Raw genomic sequence first — 27,226 nt, forward strand, 5'->3', positions numbered from 1 at the left:
AGGTTGCACTAGTTTACACTCCCACCAACAGTGTAGAAGTGTTCCCTTTTCACCACACCCTCTCCAGCAGCTGTTATTTTTTGAGTTGTTGATAATTGCCAAGGAATGCCATTTCTAAGTATTGAAATGGTACTCCTGTTGACCAGTGGTTCCTACCTACGATATACATAGCCATAAGATTTTTTCAGGGTATTCAGGTATTGTAATTTCTGAGGTTGCATTAGTGGGGATATTTAATAAATTTAGGATACTTCATTCTGTAAAAAGACCTTTGCTTCCTTTTAAGTCAATTTCATTGTTCATAGCCCAGAACTCTACTATTAGGCTTTTACTTTAATATTTTGTTAATATTTTTCTTTTTAAAACCAAGGTTGTCTTTTTCATATTTGGTATAAGCAGAACAAAGCAGAAAAATGGCAGGAAGAAAAGATATAATAAAAAAAGTGTGAAAAAGGTGCTAGGAAATTGGTAGGTTTTTTTTGTTGTTGTTTAAGGGAGAAAGTGAGATTGGGGGTATAAGGCAGGCTAAAGGTAGAAAGAAATACATTGTGTTTACTTCATTTTTGTATTTTACTATTGAAGCACAGGAATGGAAGCAAGGAAGACAATCTAAACTTCTACTTAGTTTTTTAAAGAGAAATTCAGTTGATTGTTTCCTAAGCAGAATTAATTTCTTTTGAGGAAATGTGAAAATGAAAAATTTTTTAAGAACAGAAAGGGCTGAAAAACTACGAGAAATTTATTTAGAACCTTATAGAACATACCCTAGTACTTTTTTTCCTATTAACAATTAAGATGTTTTATTGTTTTGTTGTTATTCTCTAGGCACCAAAATGGTACCAGCTGCTGAGTAATAAATACACCAAATTCAAGTCTGAGATACAGATAAGCATTGCTTTGGAAACAGATACAAAGGCACCAGTGGATAGTTTTAAAGCAAAGGGAGCTCCCCCTCGAGATGGAAAAGGTTTGTGCATGATCTCTAAAGACATTCTCTGAAAGGTTCCATCTTTGGACTAGAAGTGGATTGCCTGAGCCCACGGGTTCGAGACCCGCCTGGGCAGGCGAGACCTCATCTCTACAATAAATCAAAAAATTAACCGGGCGTGGTAGCGCGCGCCTGTAATTCCGGCTATTCAGAAGGCTGAGGTGGAAGGATCGCCAGAGCCCAGCAGGTCGAGGCTGCGGTGGCCAGGAGCGGACATTGCACCCCAGTTTGGGCGACAGAGTGAGACTCCAACTCAAAAAAAAAAAAAGGAGGAGGAGTGTTATAGGAGGATATATGCAGGAGTGTAAACTATGTGTCAAACAAATATTATTGTTGTTACACATGCAACACTTGTTGCTCTGACCTCTTGTTTACAGATCTTAGGAGGGAACACAGCCAGGTGCCGTAACTCAGGCTTGTAATTCCAGCACTTTAGGAGGTTGGAGGCGAGAGGATTGCCTGAGCCTAAGAGTTCAAGACCAGCCTGGGCAACATGACATGTCCTAGTCTCTACAATAAATCAAGAAATTAGCCAGGTGTGGTGGTGCATGCCTATAGTTCCAGCTGCTTGAAAGAATGAAGAGGAAGGATCGCCTGAGCCCAGAGGGTCGAGGCTGCAGTGGCCATGAGCGTGCCACTGCACTCCAGCTGGGTGACAGTGAGCCTCTGACTCAAAAAAAAAAAAAAAAATAGGAAACATTTTTCTCTTCCTTATTTGGTATGTAGTAGAACAAAGTAAAATTTTGAATTTTTAAAAAATTTTCTTCTTAGGATGAGTACAGAACAGCCCCAAATGGTCATGCTGTTCTCTATTAACTCAACTGTAGTTTAACAAGATCTTCATACTTCTTTCTTTTTTTTAAATTAATTAACTGTTTGTTAGAGCATTGTTATCGTCACAGTAAAATTGAGTGGAGAATGCAGAGAGTTCTCATATACCCCTTATCCCCCCACCCCACAGCCTCCATCACTGTCAACATGCCTGCACCAGAGTAGTGGTGTTACAGTGGATTGACACATCAAAGTCCAGAGTTTTCAATGGGGTTCACTTTTGGTGTTGTATATTCTATGTATTGTACTGTAGGTTTCACTGTCCTAAAAATCACCTATGCCTTACCTGTTCTATCCCCTAGGCAACTCATCTTTTTTATTTATACCACAGTTTTGACTTTTCCAGAATGTCATAAAGTTGGAATAATACAGGATATATCCTTTTCCAGATTGACTTATTTCACTTAGTAATACGTGTATTTAAGGTTACTCCATGTCTTTTCATGGCTTGATAGCTTATTTCCGTTCAGTGCTGAGTAATATTTTATTGTCTAGATGTATCAAAGTTTATCCACTCAGCTACTAAAGAACATCTTGGTTGCTTCCAACTTTTGGCAATTATGAATAAAGCTGCTTTAAATATCTGAGTGCAGGTGTTTATGTGGATTTGAGTTGTCAATTCATTTGGGTAAATGCCAGAGAATGTGATTGCTGGATCATATGGTAAGAGTATACCTAGTTTTATCAGAAATGTCCAAACTGCCTTACAAAGTGACTGTACTATTTTGCATTCCCACCAGTAGTGAATGAGAATTCCTATTGCTCCACATTCTTCCCAGAATTTGGTGTCATCAATGTTTTGAATTTTGGCAATTCTAATAGGTATCTAGTTGTATCTCATTGTTTTAATTTGCAGTTCCTTATGGCATCTTATGTTGAACATGTTTACATGTGCTTACCTGTATCTGTGTATCTTCTTTGAGGTGTCTACTCAGGTCTTTGGCCCATTTTTAAATCAGGTTATTAATTTTTTATTGTTGAATTTTAAAGTTCTTTGTGTATTTTGGATAATAGTCCTTTATCAGATGTCTTTTGTGAAGATGTTTTCCAAGACTGTGTCTTGTCTTCTCATTCTCTTGATATTGTCTTTCCAAGAGCAGAAGTTTTTAATTTTTTTTTTTTTGAGTTGGAGTCTCACTCTGTCGCCCAGACTGGAGTGCAGTGGCCGCTCCCGGCCACCGCAACCTCGACCTGCTGGGCTCCGGCGATCCTTCTGCCTCAGCCTTCCAAGTAGCTGGAACTACAGGCGTGCGCTACCATGCCCAGCTAATTTTTTGATTATTGTAGAGATGAGTTCTCGCCAAGTTGCCCAGGTGGGTCTCGAACCCACGGGCTCAGGCAATCCACTCACCTTGGCCTCCCAAAGCGCTGGGATTACAGGCTGAGCCACCGAGCCTGGACAGAAGTTTTTTATTTTAATGAAGTTCAGTTTATCAGTTATTTTATCCATGGATCGTACCTTTGTTGTGTCTAAAAAACATTGTCATACCCAAGGCTATCTTGGTTTCTCCTTTGTTATTTTCTAGGAGTTTTATACTTAAATTTACGTTTAAGTCTATAATCCATTCTGAGTTAATTTTGAGAAAGATGTGAAATCTGTGTCTAGATTCATTTTTTTGCGTGTGGATGTCCAGTTCCAACACTGTTTGTTGAAAAACTTTCTTTGCTTTATTACATTGCCTTTGCTCCTTTGTCAAACATCAGGTGACTGTACTTATGTGGGTCTATTCTGGGCTGTTCTATTGATCTTTTAGTCTATTTGTTTGTCAGTACCATATTGTCTTAATTACTGTAGCTTTATAGTAAGACTTGAAGTCAGACAATGTTAGGTCTCCAACTTTGTTCTTTTCCTTCAATATTGAATTGGTTATTCTGAGTCTTTTGCCCCTCTATATAAGCTTTATAATCAATGTGTCAGTATCCATAAAATAATTTGCTAAGATTTTGACAGGGTTTGCATTGAATCTATAGATAAATTTGGGAAGAACTGAAGTCTTGACAGTATCGAGTCTTTCTGTCTATGATCAGTTTGGGAAGAACTGACATCTTGACAGTATTGAGTCTTTCTGTGTATGACATGCACTGTTTCTTCATTATTTAGTTCTTCTTTGATTTCTTTTATCAGTTCTGTAGTTTCCTCATATAGATCTTGTTAGGTTTTGTTAGGTTTATATCTAAGTATTTAATTTTTAGAGGTATATTTTGTTAGGTTTATATCTAAGTATTTAATTTTTAGAGGTATTAATGTAAATGGGAATATGTTTTTATTTAAAATGTTATTTGTTCATTGCTGGTCTATAGGAAAGCTATTGTGTTTGTATATTAACCTTGTATTCTGCAACCTTGCTATAATCACCTATTAGCTACAGGAGTTTTTTTTTTTGTTGATCTTTCTACAGATGGATTTTCTATATAGATAAGTGTCATCTGTGAACAAAGACAGTTTTAGTCCTCCTTCCTAATCTGTATAACTTTTAATTCCTTTTCTTACTGCATTAGCAACAAGATGTTGATGTTGAAAAGGAGCAGTGAGAAGGGACATCTTTGTCTCATACCTGATTTTGAATACTGCAAGTTTCTTAACATTAAGTATGATGTTAGCTGTAGATTTTCTGATACTCTTTATCAAGTTCAGGGGTTTCTCTCTAATTCTGATTTATTGAGAATTTTTAATCATGAATGCGTGTTGGATTTTGTCAAATAGTTTTTCTGCATCTGTTGATATGATCATGTGATATATTTCTTCTTTAGTCTGTTTATGTGATGGATTGCAATTCCTGTTTTGGTGTGATGGTTTACATTAATTAATTTTTGAGTGCCAAACCAGTTGTGCATACTTGGGATAAATGCCACTTGTATTATACACTGCTGGATTTCATTGCTTATATTTTTTTTTGAAGATTTTTGTATCTGTGCTCATGAGAGGTACTGGTTTGTAGTTTTTCTGGTTGTTTTTGCCTTGTTTTAGGTTTTGGTGTGAGGATGAGTTAGGAAGTATTCTCTATGTTTCTTCTGAAAGAGATTATAGAGAATCAGTATAATTTCTTCCTTAAATGTTTGGTAGAATTCACCAGTGAACCCATCTAGATGTGGTGCCTTCTGATTGAATTTCCTTAATAGATCTAGGTCTATTCAGTCTATTTCTTCTTGTGTGAGTTTTGGTATTTATTGTATCTTTCAAGGAATTGGTCTATTTTATCTAGGATATGAAATTTATGGACATAGACTTGTTCATAGTGTTTCTTTATTATACTTTTTGATATCAGTGGAATCTGCAGTGATTCTCACCTTTCATTTCTGATATTAGTAATTTGTATGCCCTCTCTTTTTTCTTATTGAGTCTAGCTAAAGGCTTATTGGTTTTATTGATCTTTTCGGAGCACCAGCTTTTGAATTTATTTATTTTTCTTTATAGATTGCCTGTCTTCAGTTTCATTATTCTGTTTTACTTTTTATTTTCTTCTGCTTACTTTGGATATAATTTACTCTTCTTTTTCTAATTTTCTAAGGTGGGAACTAAGATGATTGATTTTAGGTTTTTCTTTTTTTTCTAACATTTGCATTCAGTGTTATAAATTTTTCTCTAAGCACTGCTTTCATTTCATCCCACAAATTTTGATAAGTTGTGTTTTCATTTTCATTTAGTTCAAGATGTTTTTAGATTCCTCTTGAGATTTCTTTGACCCATATATTATTTAGAGTGTGTTGTTTTGAAACGAGGTATTGATGAAAGAAAAAAAGAAGTGTGTTGTTTAATCTCCAAGTATTTTGGGATTTTCCAGCTATCTTTCTGTTATTGATTTGTAGTTTAATTCTATGTAATCTGAGAGAAGAAATGATTACCAGTCTTTTAAATTTGTTAAAGTGTGTTTTATGGCCCAGAGTTGCTCTATCTTGGTGAATGTCCCATGTAAGCTTGAGATGAATGTGTATTATGTTGTATGAAGGGGTCTACAGATATGTCTCCTTTGTTTCCAGTTGATTGATAATAATGTTGAGTTCAACTATGTTACTGAGTTTCTGCCTGCTGGATCTGTCCTTTTTTTATTTTTTTAATTTATTGTAAAGACGAGGTCTTGCCAAGTTGCCCAGGCTGGTCTCGAACCCGTGAGCTCAGACAATCCTCTTACCTCGGCCTCCCAAAGTGCTGGGATTATAGGCGTGAGCTACCACGCCTGGCCAGATTGGTCCATTTTTGACAGTGGGGTGTTGAAGTCTTCAACTATAATAGTGGATTCAACTATTTCTCTTTGTAGTTCTATCAGTTTTTTCTGCATGTATTTTGATGCTCTGGCAGCTGCATACACATTAAGGATTGTTATATCTTCTTGGAGAATTAACCCCTTTATCATCCCTCTTTGTCCTTGGTAACTTTCTATGGTCTGAAGTCTGCTCTATCTGAAATAAATGTCTACTCTCACTTTCTTTTGATTAGTGTTAGCATAGTATATCATTCTCCATCCCTTTAATTTTAATAAGTATTTGTCTTTATGATATAAAGTGGGTTTCTTATATAAAACATATAAGAAAGTTGGGTTTTGTTTTGTGATCCAATTTGATAATATCTATTTTTTAATTAGTACACTTAAACTGTTGACACTTGAAGTGATTATTGAAGTAGTTGGATTAATATCTGTCATATTTGTTAGAGTTTTGTATTGTTGTTCTTGTTCCGTATCCCTGTTTTCATCTCTTCTTCTTCTACTTTTGTAGTTTTAATTTTATACTTTTTTTCTACCTTTTCTCAGTATATGTTATACTTTTTTTTGTTTTTTTGCTTTTAAGTGGTTGTCTTAGAGTTTGCACTACACATTTACAACTAATCCAAATCCACTTTCAAATAACACTACTTGCTTCACGAGTTATATGAGTATTTTATAATAACACAGTATTACTAATCCTGTCCCTTGTGTCATTGCTGTTATTTCACTTATACATGAGCATATCTGTGTATTTGTATAGGCTGATCTTGAACCTGTAAGCTCAGACAATCCTCTCACCTTGGCCTCCCAAAATGTTGGGATTATAGGCATGAGCCACCATGCCTGGCCAGATCTGTCCATTTTTGATAGTGGGATGTTGAAGTCTCCAACTATAATAGTGGATTCAACCATTTCTCCTTGCAGTTCTATCAGTTTTGTCTTATAAATTTTGATGCTCTGGCAGGTGCATACACACTAAATGCACATTACATATGACATGTTTATATACATATATATATATAAGCTTACACAGTTGAATAAATTATTGCTAATATAATTTTGAACAACCCTTTATCTGTTAGATCAATTAAGAATGAAAAAGTAAATGTTTTTATTTTACCTCCACTTATTCATTCTCTGATGCTGTTTTTTTTTTTTTTTTTTTTTGAGTTGAAGTCTCACTCTATTGCTCAGACTGTAGTGCAGTGGCCACTCCTGGCCACTGCAGCCTCAACCTGCTGGGCTCCAGCGATCCTTCTGTCTCAGCCTTCCAAGTAGCTGGAACTACAGGCGCGCGCTATCATGCCCGGCTAATTTTTTTTTTTTTTAATTGTAAAGGTGAGGTCTCACCAAGTTGTCCAAACCCACAGGCTCATGCAGTCCACTCCCTTTGGCCTCCCAAAGTGCGAGATTACAGGCTGAGCCACCGAGCCCAGCTGCTATTTTTTTTAACATAGATTTATGTAGTTTCTGACCCATGTCATTTTCTTTGTCTCTGAAGAGCTTCTTTTTAACATTTCTTGCAAAGGGTGGTCTACTGGCAACAAATGCTCTCAATTTCTGTTTGTGTGAGAAAGTCTCCTTCAAGTTATTTTTCTTTCACTTTTTGAAGGATAATTTCATTGGGCACAGAATTCTAGGATGGTAGATTATTTCATTCCACTCTCTTCTTGCTTGCATGGTTTCAGGGAAGTTGGATGTAATGCTTATCTTTGCTCTTCTAAAGGTAAGAATTTCCCCCCTCTGGCTTCCTTTAGGATTTTTTCTTAACTAATCCTTACCTTTAGAAGAGCAAAGATTTTATATATATATATATACATACATACACACACATATATATATATATATACACACACACATATATATATACACACACACATATATATATACACACACATATATATATATATATACACACATATATATATATATTTTTTTTCTTTCTATTTTCCTGAGATTTGAATATGATAGGCCTAAGCCGCTCCTTTTCTTTTTTGCATTTATCCTTCTATGTTGTCTCTAAACTTCCTGAATCTGTGAGCTGGTGTCTGACATTAGATTGGGGAGATTTTCAGTAATTATTGCTTCACTTGGCTTCTGTTTCTCTCTCTCCTTTGGTATCATCAACCCATGATTACACCTTTTGTAATTATCTCATAGTTCTTGGATAGTCTGTTCTGGTTTTTTTTCCCCTCAGTCTTTTTTCTTTTTCCAGTTTTGTAAATTTCTTTTGTCATATCCTCAAGCTCAGAGATTCTTTCCTCAGCAACTAATTAACCAAAGTTATTCTTCCTTTTTTTTTTTTTTTTTACAGATTTTGTTTTGTTTTGAGTCGAGGTCTCACTCTGTCACCCATACTGGAGTGCAGTGGCACAGTCATGGCTCATTTCAGTGACCTCCTGGGCTCAAGTGATCCTTCCACCTCAGCCTCCTGAGTAGCTGGGACTACAGGTGCATGCCACCATGCCTGGCTATTTAAAAAAAATTTTTTTTAGAGACAAGATCTCGCTATGTTGCCTAGGATGGTCTCAAACTCCTGGGCTCAAGCAGTCTTCCATTCTTGGCCTTTCAAAGTATGGTGAGGCACTGTGCCAGGCTAGTTATAATATTTTTGGTCTCTAGCATGTCTTTGTTATTTGTTCTTATACTTTTCATCTCTCTGCATACATTATCCGTTTATTCTTACATGTCTGCTTTTTCCATTAAAGCCTTATAAGCCATATTAATCTTAGTTGTTGTTTTTTTTTAAATCCTGTTTTGATTATTCTGACATTCCTGTCATGTCTGACTCTGATACCTATTTAGTCACCTCTAATAGTATTTTTTTCCTTTTAGTATGCCTTGATAGCTGGATGTGATATAGGGGGTAAAAGGAACTGCTGTAAATAGGCCTTTGGTAATATAGTGGTCAGATGTAGGGCATGAGAAGCCATCTATAGTCCTATGGTTAGATCTCAGTCTTTTATAAAGCATGTGCTCCTGGGGTTTAAACCTCATCATTGTTTCTTAGTTTTTTTTCTCTCCTTAGGTGGTACAGAATGTCTGCAAGGGTGGGACTTAGGTATTTCCCTTCTCCTTTGTGGGAGACTATAGTGGGGACTGGAGTTGGGTATTTCCCTAATTCTGGGTCAGTTAGGCTCTGATGTAACCTCAGCAAGTTAAACTCTTGTTACATAATTTCTCCTGAGGGCAGGTCCTGTTAACAAGAAGAGAATTCTCTGTTGTACTTCAAAGTGGTTTCTTTTCTCTTACCTCTGTAAGAAGCATGAAGGGATCTTTTTGTGGTACTCACTGTGAGGACCTGTGTGAACTCCTGGAGGTAAAACTCAAAAAAGTGTGGGCCTCCTTGTGACTGGATCCCTCTGGAGTTTTAAAGCCACCAGCATTTCATCATAGTTCAGGTTTTTCTACTCCTGCTTTGGTTCCCGGACCTCCCCTGTTCTGTTATGTTCTGGTAAGTTGCGATTCTCTGTAGCTCCCTGTCTCTCTGGTTTGAGGGGGTAGTTGTTTTCCTGAGACCTCACTCGTCTCAGGAATCTATGGAGATTTGTTAACTTTTTAGTTTATTCAGCTTTTTATTTGTTATTAGGACTGAGTGAAGACTCCCAAGCTTCCTTATGTGCTAAGCCCCATATTTCTTTTTAAATGTTTTTCAGTCCCTGTGTTCTTTTAGGTAAAATGATGGACTTGCGTGAGTGGTCTCTAAAGTCCTTTCTTACTATAATATTTTGTGATTACATATCTTGTGTAAATTTTCTTTTCTGCAGAGGATGAAGATAAGTTTCTTTTGGAAATGAGAGAAGCAAATAGTGGCATTGAAATGGTACAGTTGGTACTCAACTATGCTTCAGTCATATGAATGGAATGTCCCAGATGTATATGTAAAATTAAAATTAATAACATTGTTAGGGCGGGCACATATGTTCTTAGTTCAGTGAATATATAAATAGTTGTCTTATCCCAAAAGTTTAATTATGAGTTGGTAATTGCCTTTAGATTGAGGTGATAGGAATTATAGTTCAGTATTTTAACAGCTACTTTTCCTTTGACTTCTCTGACCAGTTCTTAACCTCGTTTGGGTTTTCTTTTCCTCTTCTCACCCTCTATATACTAAAGAGATTTATTCTTAACCTGTACATACTCTTCCTATCCAAGCTTATCTGTACTAAAGGCATCAGTCATAGTATTTCTATGCTGAAGATACCCACTCAGGCCTTTAGACCCAAATAGCATTTGCCTTCTGGATGTCTTCATCTGGATACTGTATAGGCACCATAAACTCAAGAAAGGGGTAAATTGAATTTTAGAGATTTGTCTTGGCAAAATGGCATAAGTAGTAGCCAGTGAAGCCAACATAAGAACCTAGAAGTCAGATTATAGGGGCTTTATTTTTTAAAGGATTTTTTAGAATTTTTTTCTGTTGTGAAGCAATCTCAAACTTATCAAAAAAGTTGAAACTGTGTTATAAAGGAGACTATTTTCCCCTGAACCATTTGAGAGGAATTTGCTACTTTATGTACCAGAATATTGAGTGTATATTAGGACATTATTCTGTATAATCATGATATCTCTATCAGAATTGGGATATTTACACGGATATATTAATACATATAACCTTATTCTTTTAATGAAACATTGGTAACCTTACTACCATCTAATTCCATTCAAGCTTTACCAGTTGTCCTTGTAATGTCCTTTTTCAGAAAAGGATTTACTTTAGAATCTGTATTATGCTTAATTGTTATTGTGAAATAGTTTTTGTATATTGTGAAATAGTTCCTTGAACTTACCATGGCCTTGAAATTTTGAAGATTACAAGCCATTTAATTTCCAGAATGTCTCTTGATTTGAATTTGTCTGATTTTAGATTCAGGTTATGCATTTTTGGCAGGGATATCACAGAACGGATGCCATGTTCTTCCAATTGCCTCCTATCAGGTGGTTCACAATTTTGACTTGTCCCATTACTGGTTATGCTTACTTTGTTTATTTGATTAAGGTGTCGTGTGTCTGTATTCTCATCTATAAACTTACTCTTGTTTCCTTTGTAGTTAATACACCTTTTGTGGGACAGAAGTATGACACTATGAATATATTTATTCCATTTCTCATTAGATCTTCAATTTATTAATATATTTATATCAGTTGGATTTATAATTTTTTCTTTTTATTTAGTGTTTTACAGTCCTTAACTATCCTATCTATTTGCCCCAGATTTGGGAAGCTCTTCAAGCTGCTTCTGTTTCTTCTTGACTGTCTCCATAAGTTTTTGAACTTTTTATATTTTCTGGCACAGGAAGATATTCCATGCTCATCTTGTGCTTTCCCAGTCTCAGCCCTCTCCAAAATTATCACTGCTAAGGGTAATGTATTTTTCTCTAGATATTTTCCCTATCTCACTTAACAACAGCTAACTATGTGCTAGGCACTGTTGTAGCAGTGAACATGTATTATCTCTTAATCCTTCAAATAGCTCTAAAACAAATGGAGGCACAGAGCCATTAAGTAATTTTTCCAAGGTTTCACAGCAAGTCATTCAACCATTTCTCTAAGGAGCCTTGCTTGCTTTTAGTAAAGAAAGATGTTTGGAAGTCAAGATCTAGGTACTAGGTATACCAGTTGATATTTGGGGTGCCACTGTTTCTAGGCCCTTTAAGTGACAGTGTTTAGGTGTTTGGTGAGGGCGTTCTTGCTGTGTCCTCATGTGGCTGAAGGCTGAAGAGCAAGAGAGGAATTTAAAGCCCTTTTATAAGGGCACCTAACTCAATTCATGAGGGAGGAACCCTTCTGTCCTAATCACCTCTTTAAGGCCCCATCTCTTAATGCTATCATATTGGCCATGAAGTGTTAACACTGGTTTTTGAACGGGGCACATTGAAACCACAATACCTTTTCATTGATATTTTTCCATATACATTGAACAGCATGAATTCACATTGACACCTTCATTCCAATCTTGCACCACGAGATTTATTCTAATTTTCTTCCTTTCCACATTTGTATCTCTCTTCTCTGACAGTGAGAAACCTGTTATAGTTACGATTTTAACTTCTAAACTCTGCTGGCCTTAGTGTATAATGGCTACCTTTATTAAAGTGCTTATGAGTCAAGATACTATGCTAAGTGCTTTTCTTTAATCATTTAATTTGATCTTTTGACAACTATATTAAAGCTTTGCAGAAGGGGGAAAAAAGGAGACTAAAGGAGATTATACAGTTTCCCTGTACAACTAGCATTGACGACTGGGATTGGAACCTTGATCTGTATGACTCAGATATCTGTGCTCTATTTTTTTTTTTTTGAGTTGGAGTCTCACTCTGTTACCCAGACTGTAGTGCAGTGACCGCTCCCAGCCACCGCAGCCTCGACTTGCTGGGCTCTGGCGATCCCTCCGCCTGAGCCTTCCAAGTAGCTGGAACTACAGGAGCACGCTACCACGCCCGGCTAATTTTTGGATATTTGTGCTCTTAATCATCATATTATTTTCAGCCATTGCTACAGTAGGCACATCTTTTTAGGATTAATTCCTAGAAGAGGAATTGCTAGTTTATAGAGTACGCATGTAAAAAATTTTGATAAGCCCTGATACGTCACTTTAATAGGTTTTACTAGTGTATACTTACCAACATCGAGAGTGTTGCATTCCTTCCTGCATTCCTCCTAGCACTGGGTATTGTCTGTTATTTTAGTTGTGTGTGCTTTTAGTTTTTTAAAAATAAATATGAAAAAAAACCCTTGTTTTTCTCCAGTCTCTTCATACTGAAGCCTATTAGATTATGCCAGTTTTCTTCTCAGAATTGTCTCATGTTTCATGGTTTTCCCTTATTCTTAGAAAACTTTCCAAGTTTTTCTACACAACATTCAAAAAGATCCTTTATGATATGGCCTCTGCTTATCTCTCTAGCCTCACCTCTTTCGATATTCAGTTTTTACTCTGTGGTCCAGCATACCACTGTATTTTAGTTCTCTCACCACATGCTTTCTGTTGCTTTTGTGACTTTGTATATATTATTTCTTCTGTCTGGAACACTCTTTTCTCACTTCCTCCATTCTCTGTTTAATCGCCCTTCTCTTCTTAACCAAATCTAGCTTATTTGTCACTTCTCAAGGGGAAACCTTTGTTAGGTGAGTTTTCTATGTGTTTTTTTAAAATTGAAGTTTTAAAAATGTTATTTCAGAATATGACTTCTATATACAGAAAGAAAATGGGGATTAAATAAGGTTTCTTTAGAGGGTGTATGAGAAATTAACAGAAATTTTACTGAGATATTAACTGTATCCATAAAAATTGCCAAGCAAATATAAAAATGTAGTCAGGCTTTAAAATCTTACAATGTCAGCTACGTGGAAGGCTGAGGCGGAAGGATCGCCGGAGCCCAACAGGTCGAGGCTGCGGTGGCCGGGAGCGGCCACTTCACTCCAGTCTGGGCGACAGAGTGAGACTCCAACTTAAAAAAAAAAAATCTTACAATGTAGTTTAATTAATTGTGTTTTTTCTGTAAAGTACCTGCTGGCCTCTCTGGACTTGACCCCAAGGACATCGTGGCAGTGCTGAATGAGGAGGGAGGCTACCATCAGATTGGACCAGCAGATTATTGTACTGAATCCTTCATTCTGTCTGTGACTATAGCATTCGCCACCCAGTTGGAGCAGGTGAGGCTTTCCCTGAGATTAGTGATTCACAGAAAATTTGAAAACATTTAAAAAGTTTTTCCTTTTAGATATTAAAACTATTTGCAGGTAGACTTTTTTTTTACTTTTTAAAAATAAATTTGAAAAATGTTTTTTTCATACCAGAAAGGAAACACTTTTGCTTTAGGGAAAAAACAGATTTCAATGATTTTGTTAGTAAGAGAATAAATTAAGTATGTCAGGATTTAGAACACTGACCATCAGTAAACATTGTTTTCCATTGTACTGTGTGGCATTGTAAGGACCGACATGAAAGGATTTTTAAATTTTCTTTTTGAACAATTTACTTCTTGAGGAAATTTGCAATATCAGGAATACCTAATGCCTGTTGGGTCTGGTATTATATTTTATAAGCTAACAAATTAACTTGTTACTGTCATAAATGCTGGCAGAAGACACAATTTCTTGGTCAGAAACTAAGGATTTATTAATCTCAATAGAGCAAGTGCATGAATATTTGCATATTTCCTTCAGTTCCTCTTAACCCAAGTCCCATGAGGATGACACAGGAAGGTGTTTGCTATGTACATAGTGGGTTTTGTCACAGGTGAGGAAACTGAATTGAAGGAATCCACCAGTTTTATTGTAAGTGGTAAGCAGTCATGATCTTTGTCGAGAAAGACACATTACCTTGTCTCTCAAGGTTACCAGCTGCATAAACAACCCAGAGACATGAGCTGGGTAAGAGAGTGGTCAGGGCCTTGCAGTCCTGGCATACTCGGCAAGGGCTACACGTGTATGATAAAATTTGTTGTAACAACCTATGGAGTTCACTACTAAAAATCTAACATGGTTCTTGGTAATATAGGGTGACTTAAAATTATGTTGTCTTTTTAGATTTAAAAAACACAGATTCATGTCTGGCAAGCTGTTTGCTGTCTCATGAAAGATTAAACCAGATAGGTTTCTCAAAATGTTAATCAGAATTGCCACATGCCCCAACAATTCTACTCCTAGGTATATACCCCAAAGTATTGAAAACCGGTGTTCAAATAAAAACTTGTACATGAATGTTTGTACTAGCACTGTTCACCATAACCAAAATGTGGAAACTATCCCGATGTTCATCATCAGGTTAATAGATAAGTGAAATGTGACTATCCACACAGTGGAATATTATTCAGCTACAAAAAGAAATACTGATAAATGCTACAACATGGATGATCATTGAAAACATGCTGAATGAAAGAAGCCAGACACAAAAGGCAACATAGTATATGATTCCACTTACATGAAATGTCCAGAATATTTAAAATTCATACAGACAAAAAGTAGATTTGTGGTTTCCAGTGGCTGGGCGCAGGGGAAAACGATGTGGGGATGGGGTGCTTGATGGTTATGTTGTTTCTGTTAGGGGTGAAACTAGCCATTTAGCTTTTTCCTCTCCACCTAATCAAAGGCAAGGGAGAAAGCACCTAGCTATAAACTAACTTGCAAGTACCTTTTCAGATGCAAATTAGTGACTTAGCACATGTTACTATAAAGTTGTAGTAGAATAGAGGAATGAGTTTGTAGCAAGAAGAGTAGAAAGTAATAATCTTGCGTCCTTCTTTTCTTAAATATTGAAAGTTAAGGGTAGGAAAAAAATAGTCTCCAAATTCCAGGATTAAAAAGAGTTTTAAAATCTCTTCCTGTAGTGGGGATTATTTAGACTTAAATATAATGTTAAATATATAAGGGTCATCTTTATTTTTCAACATTTTTATTGCTTTCTGATTATGGAAAAAAGTTAAAATTGAAAGTCTCTTCTAATTAAACTTCTCCAAAATTATCACTGTAAGGGTAATGTATTTCTCTCTAGATATTTTCCCATTCTCACATAACAGCTAACTATGTGCTAGGCACTGTTGTAGCAATGAACATGGATTATCTCTTAATCCTTCAAATAGTTCTAAAACAAATAGAGGCATAGAGCCATTAAGTAATTTTTCCAAGGTTTCACAGCAAGTCACTGATGGAACCAGAGTTGGGGGTTGGGATCTACCTCCATAATTTGTGCTCTTATAGGCTAAATATAGGTACTTCTCTCAATATATTTAAGTCTACATGATTAAAATCTCAATTAAACTTAAATACATTTTTAAATGTAGGATTAAAATAACTTACTGGACAACATAGCGCGACCCTCATCTCTATAAAAATTTTAAAAATTAACCAGGCGTGATGTCATGCACCTTTAAGTCCTAGCTACTTAAAAGGCTGATGTGGTAGGATCGCTGAAGCCCATGTTGAGGCTGCAGTTAGCTATGATTGTGCCACTGCATTCCAGCCTGGGTGACAGAATTAGACCCTGTCTCTAAAAGTAATAATAATAATAATAACTTTATTGTTTATTATGTATCCAGTACTGCTATTATAATCTAAGCTGTTAGCACTTGTATTTTCACAAAATATGCAAACTATCATGTAACTTTTTTTGGCCAGCAGTAAGTTTTAGATAATTTTCACATCACTATGTCATTATTTATCAGCTAGACTATATGATAACTATATATATTTAAGCCAAAACTTGTGTTGATGGACATATTAAATGTTTATTGTTTAAGACTGTTCTAGCAAACATTAAGGGCCTGTTAGGTATTTTATATTTTATAGGGCAAGAATTCCATTTTTAAATCATATGTGACCATGAAGCTAGCAACTCTGAAAAGTTACCTTCATAGTACAGAAGGCATTTTTTAATAGCTATTAATTTATAGACCTCTAAATCTTGACAAGGTAGCTAAAAACTTATTTATCAGAGGCCTAGGCTAATATGTTATATATTAAATAGCCTGGATTTTTTTTAACCTCTTCTTGTTTATAAAGTAGAGCCTCTGATGGTAGACCAAGGATAAGCTGAAACAAAATATGTGAAAATAAAGAAAACTTAGTTTAAAATATTTGACCTCTTTCTTCTGAAAAGAATTTTTACATACTCTTTCATCGACCTGCTGAATGAAATGAAAACTTTAAAACAACATAAATCTATAAAAAGTCTTTGATCTCTTTGTGTACTTCTAAAACTTTAAAAAGTTAAACTAGTAATTTGGCAGATATGTATAAATTTTATTTGAGTGGTAATTTTAAGACCTCAAAAAATTATCAACACTTTAGCAGATATTTTTGGATGCGACGTACATATTAATCATGTTTAATGGCTTAGGGAGTAATAATCTTTTCTTTTTCCTTAAATGTTTAGTTAATTCCATGTACCATGAAACTTCCAGAAAGACAGCCTGAGTTTTTCTTTTACTACTCTTTACTGGGAAATGATGTTACAAATGAACCTTTCAATGATTTGATCAACCCAGACTTTGAGCCAGAGAGAGCATCTGTTCGCATACGTAGTAGTGTAGAAATTCTTCGTATTTACCTGACTCTTCAGGCTAAACTACAGGTAAGTACTGCAGCCAATTGTTGTTAATTGGAGATTTAAAATATATATATTCGTTTAGTACCTAAGCTTTGTACTATTTCAGTACTGGAGGTCATCTTTCTGCCACATCTTTTAATTTTTTTAGGTGTTATCCTGAATCATGAAATCATTGGCATTACTTTACTTCAGAATTTTAGGTGATAACACCTTCTTATCTAGTTACCGAGAAAAGTGGTATATCAGTTATTGGTTTTTTATAATAAAAAATTATACTTGGAGCCTAGAGTTGTGGGCATATGTAAGGTGCCATTATTGGCTTTTTTTTCTTTTTAAAGTTGGAATCTCACTCTGTTGACCAGGCTGGAGTGCAGTGGCATGCTCATGGACACCATGACTGCTAGGCTCAGACAGTCCTTCCACCTCAGTCTTCCAAGTAGCTGGAACTACAGGCTCATGCCACTACGCCTGGCTAATTTTTTGATTTATTGTAGGGACAGGGTCTCGCCAAGTTGACCCGGCTGGTCTCAAACCTGTGGACTCAAGCAGTGCTCTCGCCTCCGCCTCCCAAAGTGCTGGTATTATAGGCATGAGTCACCACCATGTCCAGCTTCATTATTGTTAGTGGAGATGGTTGGGTGTAGACACACAGATCACACTCTCAATTTCAGTATTTATGTACCTTATTGCTATTAAAAGCACAGTGATAAGGCAACTTTCTAAAGTCTGCCCTTGAGGTGAGTAGTTTTTGTAAACCCTTTTAAAATTGGATTATATTTAAAAGTACACCTTTTAAATAGTGAATATTACTCTTCTATCTTTTATGACAGTTGCTTTTGATCAAACTGAAATGTAGTAGTGATATATAGGGTTAGATAGTCATTTGTTTAAAGTAATCTAAACAAATGTCTGAAGTCATTAGCCTTTGGTTGTATTTTGGGAAGGAAGTGAGAAGAGCATTAGAAAATTTTAGTAGAACTAAATTTTAGAGATGGTTCTGCTAAATGCAAGATATTTGAGAAACTGAAGAGTATATTAAAATGCTAAAATCCAGGAAAAAGCAGTTTGAATTATATTCTGTAACTAACGTATCAATAAATTGACTTATTTATTAGTTTATGTCTAATGGAGGACATTTAAGACATAAAAATATAATTTCTCCAGCTCATAAAAGACCACACCTTGATAACATTTAGACTTAGTTATAGATCTCTTTTAACTCTGTCACTGCTGATGTTAGAACTAAAAAATATCTTTATACAGTGATTGCTTATTGTTCATAGGAATGCTAAGTTTACTAAGCATCAATACGGTCAGGGGAAAGAATAGTTATATAGCATGTACTAGGAACAGTCAGTTTTTAAAATAGTTGTCAGAAGATGGTAATGTTGAACTTTTGATTAGCTATCAGTGGTTAATAGTATATTCCACCCCACAGGTATTCTTTTACTTTTTACTGTTAAACACTCTGTTTTAGATGTAAAATCAGAAAAGCAAGAAACACTCAAGGTATTTTATGGGTAAACAAAATTACTCAAGGTTTTAAAATTTCAAATTGAAGTTGATACATTGATTTATTTTTTAGAACTGAGTTTAAATTAATGTTAAAATGGAAGTAGAAAAATTTTGAGGTATTTGTTTTCTATTTAAATTCATGCTTTTGTTATTTTATTATACAATTTACATATATAAAGTAGCCAGAGTAAAATACTAAAGTAACCACAGGCTACCAAAGAGACAGTAATAAGGGTTTATATAGCATATGCCTATGCAATAATGAAAGTAAAACATGAAAAAGAGGGCCGGGCACAGTGGCTCATGTCTATAATACCTGTACTTTGGGAGGTGGAGGCAAGAGGATTGCCTGAGCTCAGAGGTTTGAGACCAGCCTGAGCAACATGATGAGACCTCATCTCTTAAACAAAAAATGAAAAATGAAAAAGAGGTAAAACTATTATTAGTTGTTAGTAAACTTTGTGTTTTATCACCAGTTAATAATCATATGTGAGCATTGGTTACTTAGTCACTGCAGGTCAGTGAGGTAACCTATATTATCTTCTAATCATTTTGTAACTTTTTATTAAGCTTATGGAGTTTAGGGGAGAAGAGAAAATATAAAAGTCCTGCTTGGATTTTCCCTTTCATACTAGATCCATCTTTGCTGTGGAGACCAGTCACTTGGAAGTACAAAAATACCTTTAACTGGATTACTGAAAAAGGGCAGTACAGAAATCAACCAGCATCCGGTCACAGTTGAGGGTGCTTTTACTCTTGACCCTCCAAACCGAGCCAAACAGAAGCTTGCACCTATTCCTGTGGAGCTAGCCCCAACTGTGGGAGTGTCTGTGGCTCTGCAGAGAGAAGGCATAGACTCCCAGGCAAGTAGTGGCTTCCTTCCATTCCATTCTTCAGTCTTACTTTTTAATACTTACAGAGGTTGAACTTCAGAAGAGTTACCTGACATAAGAATGTATTTATTACTCTTAATTAGTAGTCTACATAATATGATACCTCTTTTCTGAAAAAACTTTTCTGAAAGATACTGTGCTTCTATTGTTGCCTTCTACAGTTTGTAAGTGACTGTACCCAGAGCTGTCTGCCTTTGGGATGGTCTTCTCATGTAGTCGAAACCATTTCCACTCATAGTCTCCCCCACCCCCAACTCATTGTCAATGACTGTGGCTGCAAAGGAACTCCAGTAAAAGAGGATATTTGTAGACCTAGTTTCGGGAATCTGCATTAATGGCATCTTTTTGTTTGACACTACCTGAACTAAAATAAGATTCTTGGTTCATTAGTGCTTTGTAGTCCTCATAGTCTCTTAGGTAGTTTTTGGAACAGAAATGGACATTTATTTACATTTTTAAAAATTGTATCCTCAGAATCAACTTTGTCTTGTTTTGTCAAAAAGTTGATCTTTATGTTGTTGTGAATTAAAAATAGAAATACTGAAGTGAGTGTTAAACGATGTATATGTATATATTTTTAGAAGGGAGTGGAGTAAAGGAGAGAAAGAAAATCATATAAGACATCAATTTTTTTCTTTTTTAGGAAGATAGTCCTCTATTGTACTGCCTTGGTAGGAATAACTATTCTCAGGGACTGCTGTGCCTGGCTTTTTTATCTCAAATATTCCTTCTTATCCATTAGGCTGCATTTTGTAACTCAGCTCTTGATATCATATTTTCTCCTGTTCATCTTCCTTTTTCTGGCCCTAGATGCTATAAGAAAATTTGCAAATTGTGAAGAAAAGTAGACTAGAAATATTCAAACTGGGAAAGGAAGCTTATTTAAAAAAAAAAAAAGACGCCAGTTTTTTTTTTCTTCTTAATTGTGAAGGAAAGTTCTTTGCAAATTATACTTTATTTAAAAATTGTTTTTAGTCTTTAATTGAATTAAAGACCCAGAATGAACATGAGCCGGAACATTCGAAGAAGAGAGTTTTAACTCCCATAAAGGAAAAGACACTTACTGAGGCAAAATCACCAAGTGTGTCTCCTGTTCCACCTCACAACCAGTCACCTCCAACAAAAGATGATGTAACAGGAAGTGAAGTGGAAAGCTTACAGTATGATAAGGACAACAAAACAAATCCAAAGGGTAAGATATTCTTTTTACAGATCTTTCGGTATTGTATGTGCAGCCATTGAATAAATGACTGAGAGCTTTCACGAGTTGTAAGTAAAAATTATGGGTATTTTTAGACCCGAATAATGTGTGGTGATACAACATTTTTCAATTTGAGTCATTGAACTTTATGTAAGTTTATAATACAATTTACCAAATTAAGGTAAAAATTTGTTATTATACTTTCATACTAGAAATATACTCAAATAATATAGTTCTTGTAAATAGTTTTTAAACTATTAAATATCTTGAATTTATTGGAATTTTTGAGAAAAGAGCTATTAACTGTTGTAGTAATCTCATAATATTTTTGAAAAGAGACTTGAGAATGCCTTTTTAAACTGGTTTTATAAAATTTTTCCAGCCATTGTGTAATGGTCTGCAGTTATTGCTAGTAGAATGAGTAATTGGTGGTGGATTAAGAATTGGAGTCTTTGATATAAGTTATATCTCAGTCACTGCGTAGCTGTGCAACTTGGACCACTGACTAAGCATCTTTGGTCTATAATAGGGTTGGACTAGATATCTCTGTCTTTTCAAGTTTTATCTTTCTGTTAGACTATTTCATATGTGTCTAAAATAACCAAAGCTATTTTTTGAAAAGTGGTGTCGTTTTATCAGTAATGTCTCAAATACAACCCTTTGAGTGCTAAGTTATGTGTAGCTGTGTCTTAGAAATAAGTTAGTGCCTGCTAGGCTGCAGTCACACATTATTCTATTGGTTCTGTATGTTTTTATGCTTCATAATATGTTTTGAGAATAAACCCTTTTTTTACATGGTTCTAGAATGAGAATTAAAACCCAGGTTATTTTGGGCATGTCGCTTTTAAAATACTTATGCCTCAGTTCATATATTCATAAGACAAAATAGTCAAATTCCTTGCTTGAAAGTAAATGAGATGATAGCTTTAAATTATCTGAACAACTTAAGAGAAGCTGTTAGCATGTAGAATTATTTTTTTAATTTTATGTCTATTTTAGCCAGTTCTTCTGTACCTGCCTCACTGGCCCAGCCAGTGACTACATCCAGTGCTTCAGAAACAGCATCAGGACAGAAGATTGCTGTTCCAGCAACGTCACATCATTTTTGTTTTTCCATAGACTTGAGAAGTATTCATGCTTTGGAAATTGGTTTTCCAATCAACTGTATATTAAGGTGTGATTTTATTTTGTTTCAAAGTATTATTTTCTGAAGAGAAATGCCTTTCCTCTGTTTGGGGAGTTGCAGAGAGAACTATCACCAAAGAAGTTAGAACATTTGTTAAATTAGTGGACTAAAAGGGTGAGGCTATATCATAGTGACTTTGAACTTAAAGCAGGTAGCATTGGTAGTCTAAAAAGTAACTGTCACCTATTTTAGTATAATAATTATATGCATTTATAATAATTTGTTAATGCTGCCATTTAAAATACAGTGGCTCTTAAATTTTAAAGTTATTTTTCCTAGAAAAATGTGTTGTAGGTCAAAAAGTGGTAATGTAGTATCTGATTTTTCTATAAAACTATATTATAATGAGAAATCATATTCCTCATAACTACATTTTATGGCTGTGAATCTGAACATCATACTTAAAGAGCTATAAGTACAGTGTATCCACACTGTTCAGTATAAAGAATTTATGTGTGTATGTGTTTGTCAGTTAAATGGCTTTACAAAAAATCAATATTATTTACTAATATTAATACTATTAATCACGATAGCAATTTGCTAATAATGAGTTTACATAATACTTAATATTACTTGGTAACATTACATTTTTATAGACTTTTGTGACTGAGATATAAAGTGCATGTACTACAATAATGTGTTTAGTTTGGGGTGGTTAGCTTTCCCTTCTTATAAGTTTCCTTGGAACAAGCATTAGCATTCGAAATAAAGTTGTTGGTCTTTGTGATTAAAGTGAGAAAATCTTTGTGTCCTCTTGGATTGCCATTTATATGCGTCTCAGCAACTACACATAGCTTCTTGCTGTCATCTGAGGTATACCTGCCTTTGAAATGCATAAATCAGCTCGAACTTGCATCTAATTTTTCAATTCTTTGCTTCCTTATCAAGTTGTTTCCAAAATTCTCCGTGCTTTGGTATGCACAGAATCAAAGCCACTCAGCACTGAGTGGGATTGTGAATTAGGTCTTTCCATTTCAGTTTAAGTTCTGCAATTTACCTCATGTTAGATGCTGAGAATCATTACTAAAATGTCTTAACTGGAAATTGAAAACTGCAAAAAGATTTTTTTCTCACAGGCATAGCTTTTCTCAAAGGATTTCTATAACATCTTAGAATTGCTTTTAGAAATAGAATTCTTATTCTCCTATTGCCTGTTTTCTCCTCTACTCCTTTAATTGAACTCTCTCTTATGCTGCTACTAGAGAATATGATGTTAGGATACCTGGAGATCATGTTGACCAAAAGCACAGAGACACAGGGATGATCGAAAATTAGTTGCTGTGAGAGGGAAGCCTTATACAAGCCCACTTGAAAAGCACCAGCATTAGTGTTTGTATTAATTCTTGACTTAAGAACCATTTGCTTAACAATTAAGTGCCTATGTTATGCTAACAGTATGCCTGGTATTAGAAGTGCATGAGCCACCTAAACAAAGAACTCATCCTATAAGGAGGACAGATTCAGAAGTAATTCTCTATGAGAGAATAGTAATTCACCTGACAAAAAAAAGGGGAAATAATATTCTAAACAGAGGAAATAAATAGTTACATTCCATTTAACACTCTACATAGAGTTCACATGATAATAAGGACCACTGGTTCTGTCTTTGAAGCATTTTAAGGCACTTTAAAAAATGCTGGCCATTTAACTTTTTCTCAGTTCGATAAATTTTATGTTGTCATGCTCTGCGTTGGTATGTAATTGTAGTTTGCAACTATGTAATGGAATTTGTGAGGTAACACTGGTATTTGAAAAGTTTAATCTTTAATCCTTGATTTTTTTTTTTTCTTTTAATCACTAGATCCTATAGTAAGATGGTAGGGGGTTCTAGGGCATGAACTTCCTTTGAGATGACTTGACTTCAGTGGATGTATAATTATATAGAAATTGGATGAATGCACAGGAATTCTCCTCATAGGAAAACAGTTTTTACTAGTATAGTTTAGAGTTTAATTTTTGTATATGACTAAGAAGATTACAGGACGAATTTTTTTTCTTTATTTTAAAGATGTGGGGTGCCGTTCAGGGTTAGATATACAAATGTTCATTATGCAGGTACCCTTGTTGATGAGGTGCCCCTCCCTCCCCTGGCAGTTTCCCTCAACTGCTAATCCCAGCCCCCTCCCCTGGCAGTTTCCCACTACTGCCAATCCCTTTCTAATAGTTAGGATCAGATTAAGTGTGTATATAATGTCTTTTTATTTGGCTTTAAACACAAAGTAAGTTCAGCATTAGTCAGCCATTCTTCCATTTAATCTAGTGGTTTTTTTGTGTGATGAAAGAAATAACGTTACTTAACTCTTTGATTCATTTATAATATGTTTGAATTGCTTCTCTGCTCAAAGACATTATCACGAATGCATCCCTTTGGAGTTGACTAAGGGTTTTTTAGCCTGTAAAAGATCAGGACACTATTTATAAAGGAAGCAAGGTTTACAAATTAAATTTAGCAAGCATTTCTTGAGTGTTTACTATATGGCAGAAATTGCTTATTTGTTCCTGGGAATGCAAAGATGAAAAAGATAGGACACATGCCCTCAAGGAATACCTAAACAAATGACAGCTTGGTGTTTCTACCATTTTTTTATTTTAAAAAATTCCATTTACTCATAATATTTATATTACACTTTATTTTAAAAGCCAAATTGTAAATCTCATCTGTAAACTGTATTGTAAGTCTGTTTTTTTTACATTCTAGATACTCATATCCATTCTTTGGAAGTGCAGCTCCTATTATGACTAATCCTCCCGTAGAAGTTCGGAAAAACATGGAAGTTTTTCTTCCCCAATCTTATTGTGCATTTGATTTTGCAACTATGCCTCATCAGTTGCAAGACACCTTCTTAAGGTAATGTATACATTGGGTGTATGCTATTAATTATTTTCTTAAGCCAACTCTTGAAAATTTGTATATTATTAAAAATCCCTATAGGTTTAAATCCACATCTGTTTATTCACTGAGAATCAGGAAACAAATTTACTAATGCTATCTATGACATTTGTACTTCTTCTACAGAGTTTTCAATGACTTATTATTCTCCGATTTTTGTATCTTAGTTGTCTGAGTTTCGATATTTAAACTATTAAAACAACCTCTGAATAGGGTAACACCTTTGGGTCCCCTCCCACTGTGAGAGCTTTTCTGTCCTCTCAGTAAATCCTGCTTTCTCACACACAAAAAATAAACAAACAAAAAAACCTCTGAATAATGAGGGAATTTTGAAAAGTGGTCTTGTCTTTTCGTAATGTAATATAGGATGATAAATATCTAAGAACTAAATATTTATTTTTTATTGTTGATTTACTGAATGAAAAAATTGCTTTTTTGATTTAAAAAAATTTGCAACTGGAGGTGTTAATCTGGCTATCTGAAATGGATTTGTGAAGAAAAATGAGATCAGTGAAACGTCTTTTACTTTCTCAGTATTACAATTCAAATTTATATATTATTTTAAAAGGAAGAATAAAGGGTAACTAAAAATGATCTAACCATTTGTGAGAATAATGATGTTTGAAAGGTTTTTTATTGCATAGAAATAAGTATAGGAAATGTAATAGTACAGTCATGTGTTACTTAATGATGGGGATAAGTTCTGAGAAATCTGTCTTTAGGCAATTTCATCACTGTGTGAACATTGTAGGGTATACTTACACATACCTAGATGGTATAGCTTGCACACATAGGCTAGATGTAGACTGCCCTAGGCTACACACTGTACTGAATACTGTGGGCAATTGAAACACAATGGTAAGTATTTTTGCATTTAAACATAATAAAGATACAGTGAAATTACCATATTATAATTATGGGACTACTGTTGTATATGCAGTTTGTCATTGACAGAAACATTGTGTGTTGCATGACTACATTTCATATTTTCTACCTGTGGAATTGAACCTTTAATCTAACAATTGTTAGATGGCAATCCAGGGAGCAAAACATCTTTGATTACATTAAAAGAATTCAGGATGTTAGTTCAGAAAAGACTTTAATTCAAAGTTGATAGGTATGAACACATATGTCTCTCTTTTTTAGAATTCCGTTGCTCGTTGAATTATGGCACAAGGATAAAATGAGCAAGGATTTACTTCTGGGGATTGCAAGAATCCAGCTTTCTCACATCTTGTCTTCAGAAAAAACTCGCTTTTTAGGTTCTAATGGTGAACAATGTTGGCGTCAAACTTACAGTGAAAGTGTGCCTGTTATAGCAGCACAAGGGTAATGCATTTCACAAAATTGGTCTTTGCTTTGCATTTTTATTCATGTAATGATTCTGATTAGCTAACCACACTCACCCTTTCCTATCCTCTTTTTTTTTTTTAATCATCTTTCTTCTTTGACCTATGGGAGCTTTACCCTAGGTTTCTCTTTTGCTTTCTTTCTGATATCCATTTTACCTCACAAAAGTAAAGAATCTTTGTTACTATAGTACCATTGTACTCAGACTGCTGAGTATTTACCGTCTCTTCTCTTTAGCCTGACAATTTTAAATCAGGATCTTTTTTTATTTTGTAATTCAAGGTTTAAATTTATAACATATTTTGCATTGGAAATGACTGATTGATTTTCCACTTGAAAAATATTTTAACTTCTGTCTCGAATCTAAAGTCTGAGGATGCCACAGATATTTAGCAGTCAGGGGAAGTTTTTAAAATTTTTATTGTTTTTTGTCCTGAACTTCATAGCCTCAGTGAAAACTTGAGTTTTTTTACATATCTTAATATAATACAATATTTTTAAATTACTTTTTTTAAAATAAAAAAATTTAAATTTAACTTAGCATTAAACATTATATGTCACATGCCTTTATCTTTAAAGCATAGTAAGAATATAGAAGGAAATAAGACTTAGTAAAAATTTTAGATCTAAAAGTATTACTGAAATTTCTTGCCTTATGTCTCTCTATTCATACCCACTTCCAGAGACTGAAGGTTTTAATAATAAAAACTTTTATTCACTTAGAAGAATGGAAACAGGTGTCTTAAAGAATCACGTTTAGTTAACTGAAAATTCTTTTTGTTTTGACTCCTATTATTATTATTACTATTTTTATTGTAAAGATGTGGGGTACAATTCAAGGTTAGGTATACAAATGTTCATTATGCGGGTACCCGACTCTTATTATTGAAAAATCTCTCTTAAAGTTAGCATTCTTTTCTGTCATCATAAGTAGAATATAATCAAATCACTAAAAATTGAAGCTAATTTAATTCTATATGTTTGATTTTCTTTTTCTGAGTTGGAGTCTCACTCCATTGCCCAGGCTGGAGTGCTGTGGGACACTCATGGCCAGCCGAGCATTGACCTGCTGGGCTCAGGCAATCCTTCTGCCTCAGCCTTCCAAGTACCCAGAACTATAGAC

General features: G+C 34.8%; 1 protein-coding gene across 3 annotated transcripts in view; it reads left to right on the plus strand.

Moving 5' to 3' along the window:
• The window catches only part of CEP120 (centrosomal protein 120), a 75,752-nt gene that overhangs the window by 10,530 nt on the left and 37,996 nt on the right, over positions 1-27,226 (plus strand). For all 3 annotated transcript variants that reach the window (XM_021709478.1, XM_008051824.1, XM_008051825.1), the window contains exons 4-11: positions 826-967; positions 13,526-13,674; positions 16,895-17,092; positions 19,219-19,446; positions 20,452-20,668; positions 21,677-21,851; positions 24,562-24,711; positions 25,900-26,082. In XM_021709478.1, the coding sequence (XP_021565153.1) occupies positions 826-967; positions 13,526-13,674; positions 16,895-17,092; positions 19,219-19,446; positions 20,452-20,668; positions 21,677-21,851; positions 24,562-24,711; positions 25,900-26,082 (1,442 nt within the window). The remainder of the gene's footprint in view (positions 1-825; positions 968-13,525; positions 13,675-16,894; positions 17,093-19,218; positions 19,447-20,451; positions 20,669-21,676; positions 21,852-24,561; positions 24,712-25,899; positions 26,083-27,226) is intronic.

Source organism: Carlito syrichta, unplaced genomic scaffold (genome assembly GCF_000164805.1).
Source record: "Carlito syrichta isolate Samal-C Ts95f unplaced genomic scaffold, Tarsius_syrichta-2.0.1 Scaffold236936, whole genome shotgun sequence".
NCBI lineage: Eukaryota > Metazoa > Chordata > Mammalia > Primates > Tarsiidae > Carlito > Carlito syrichta.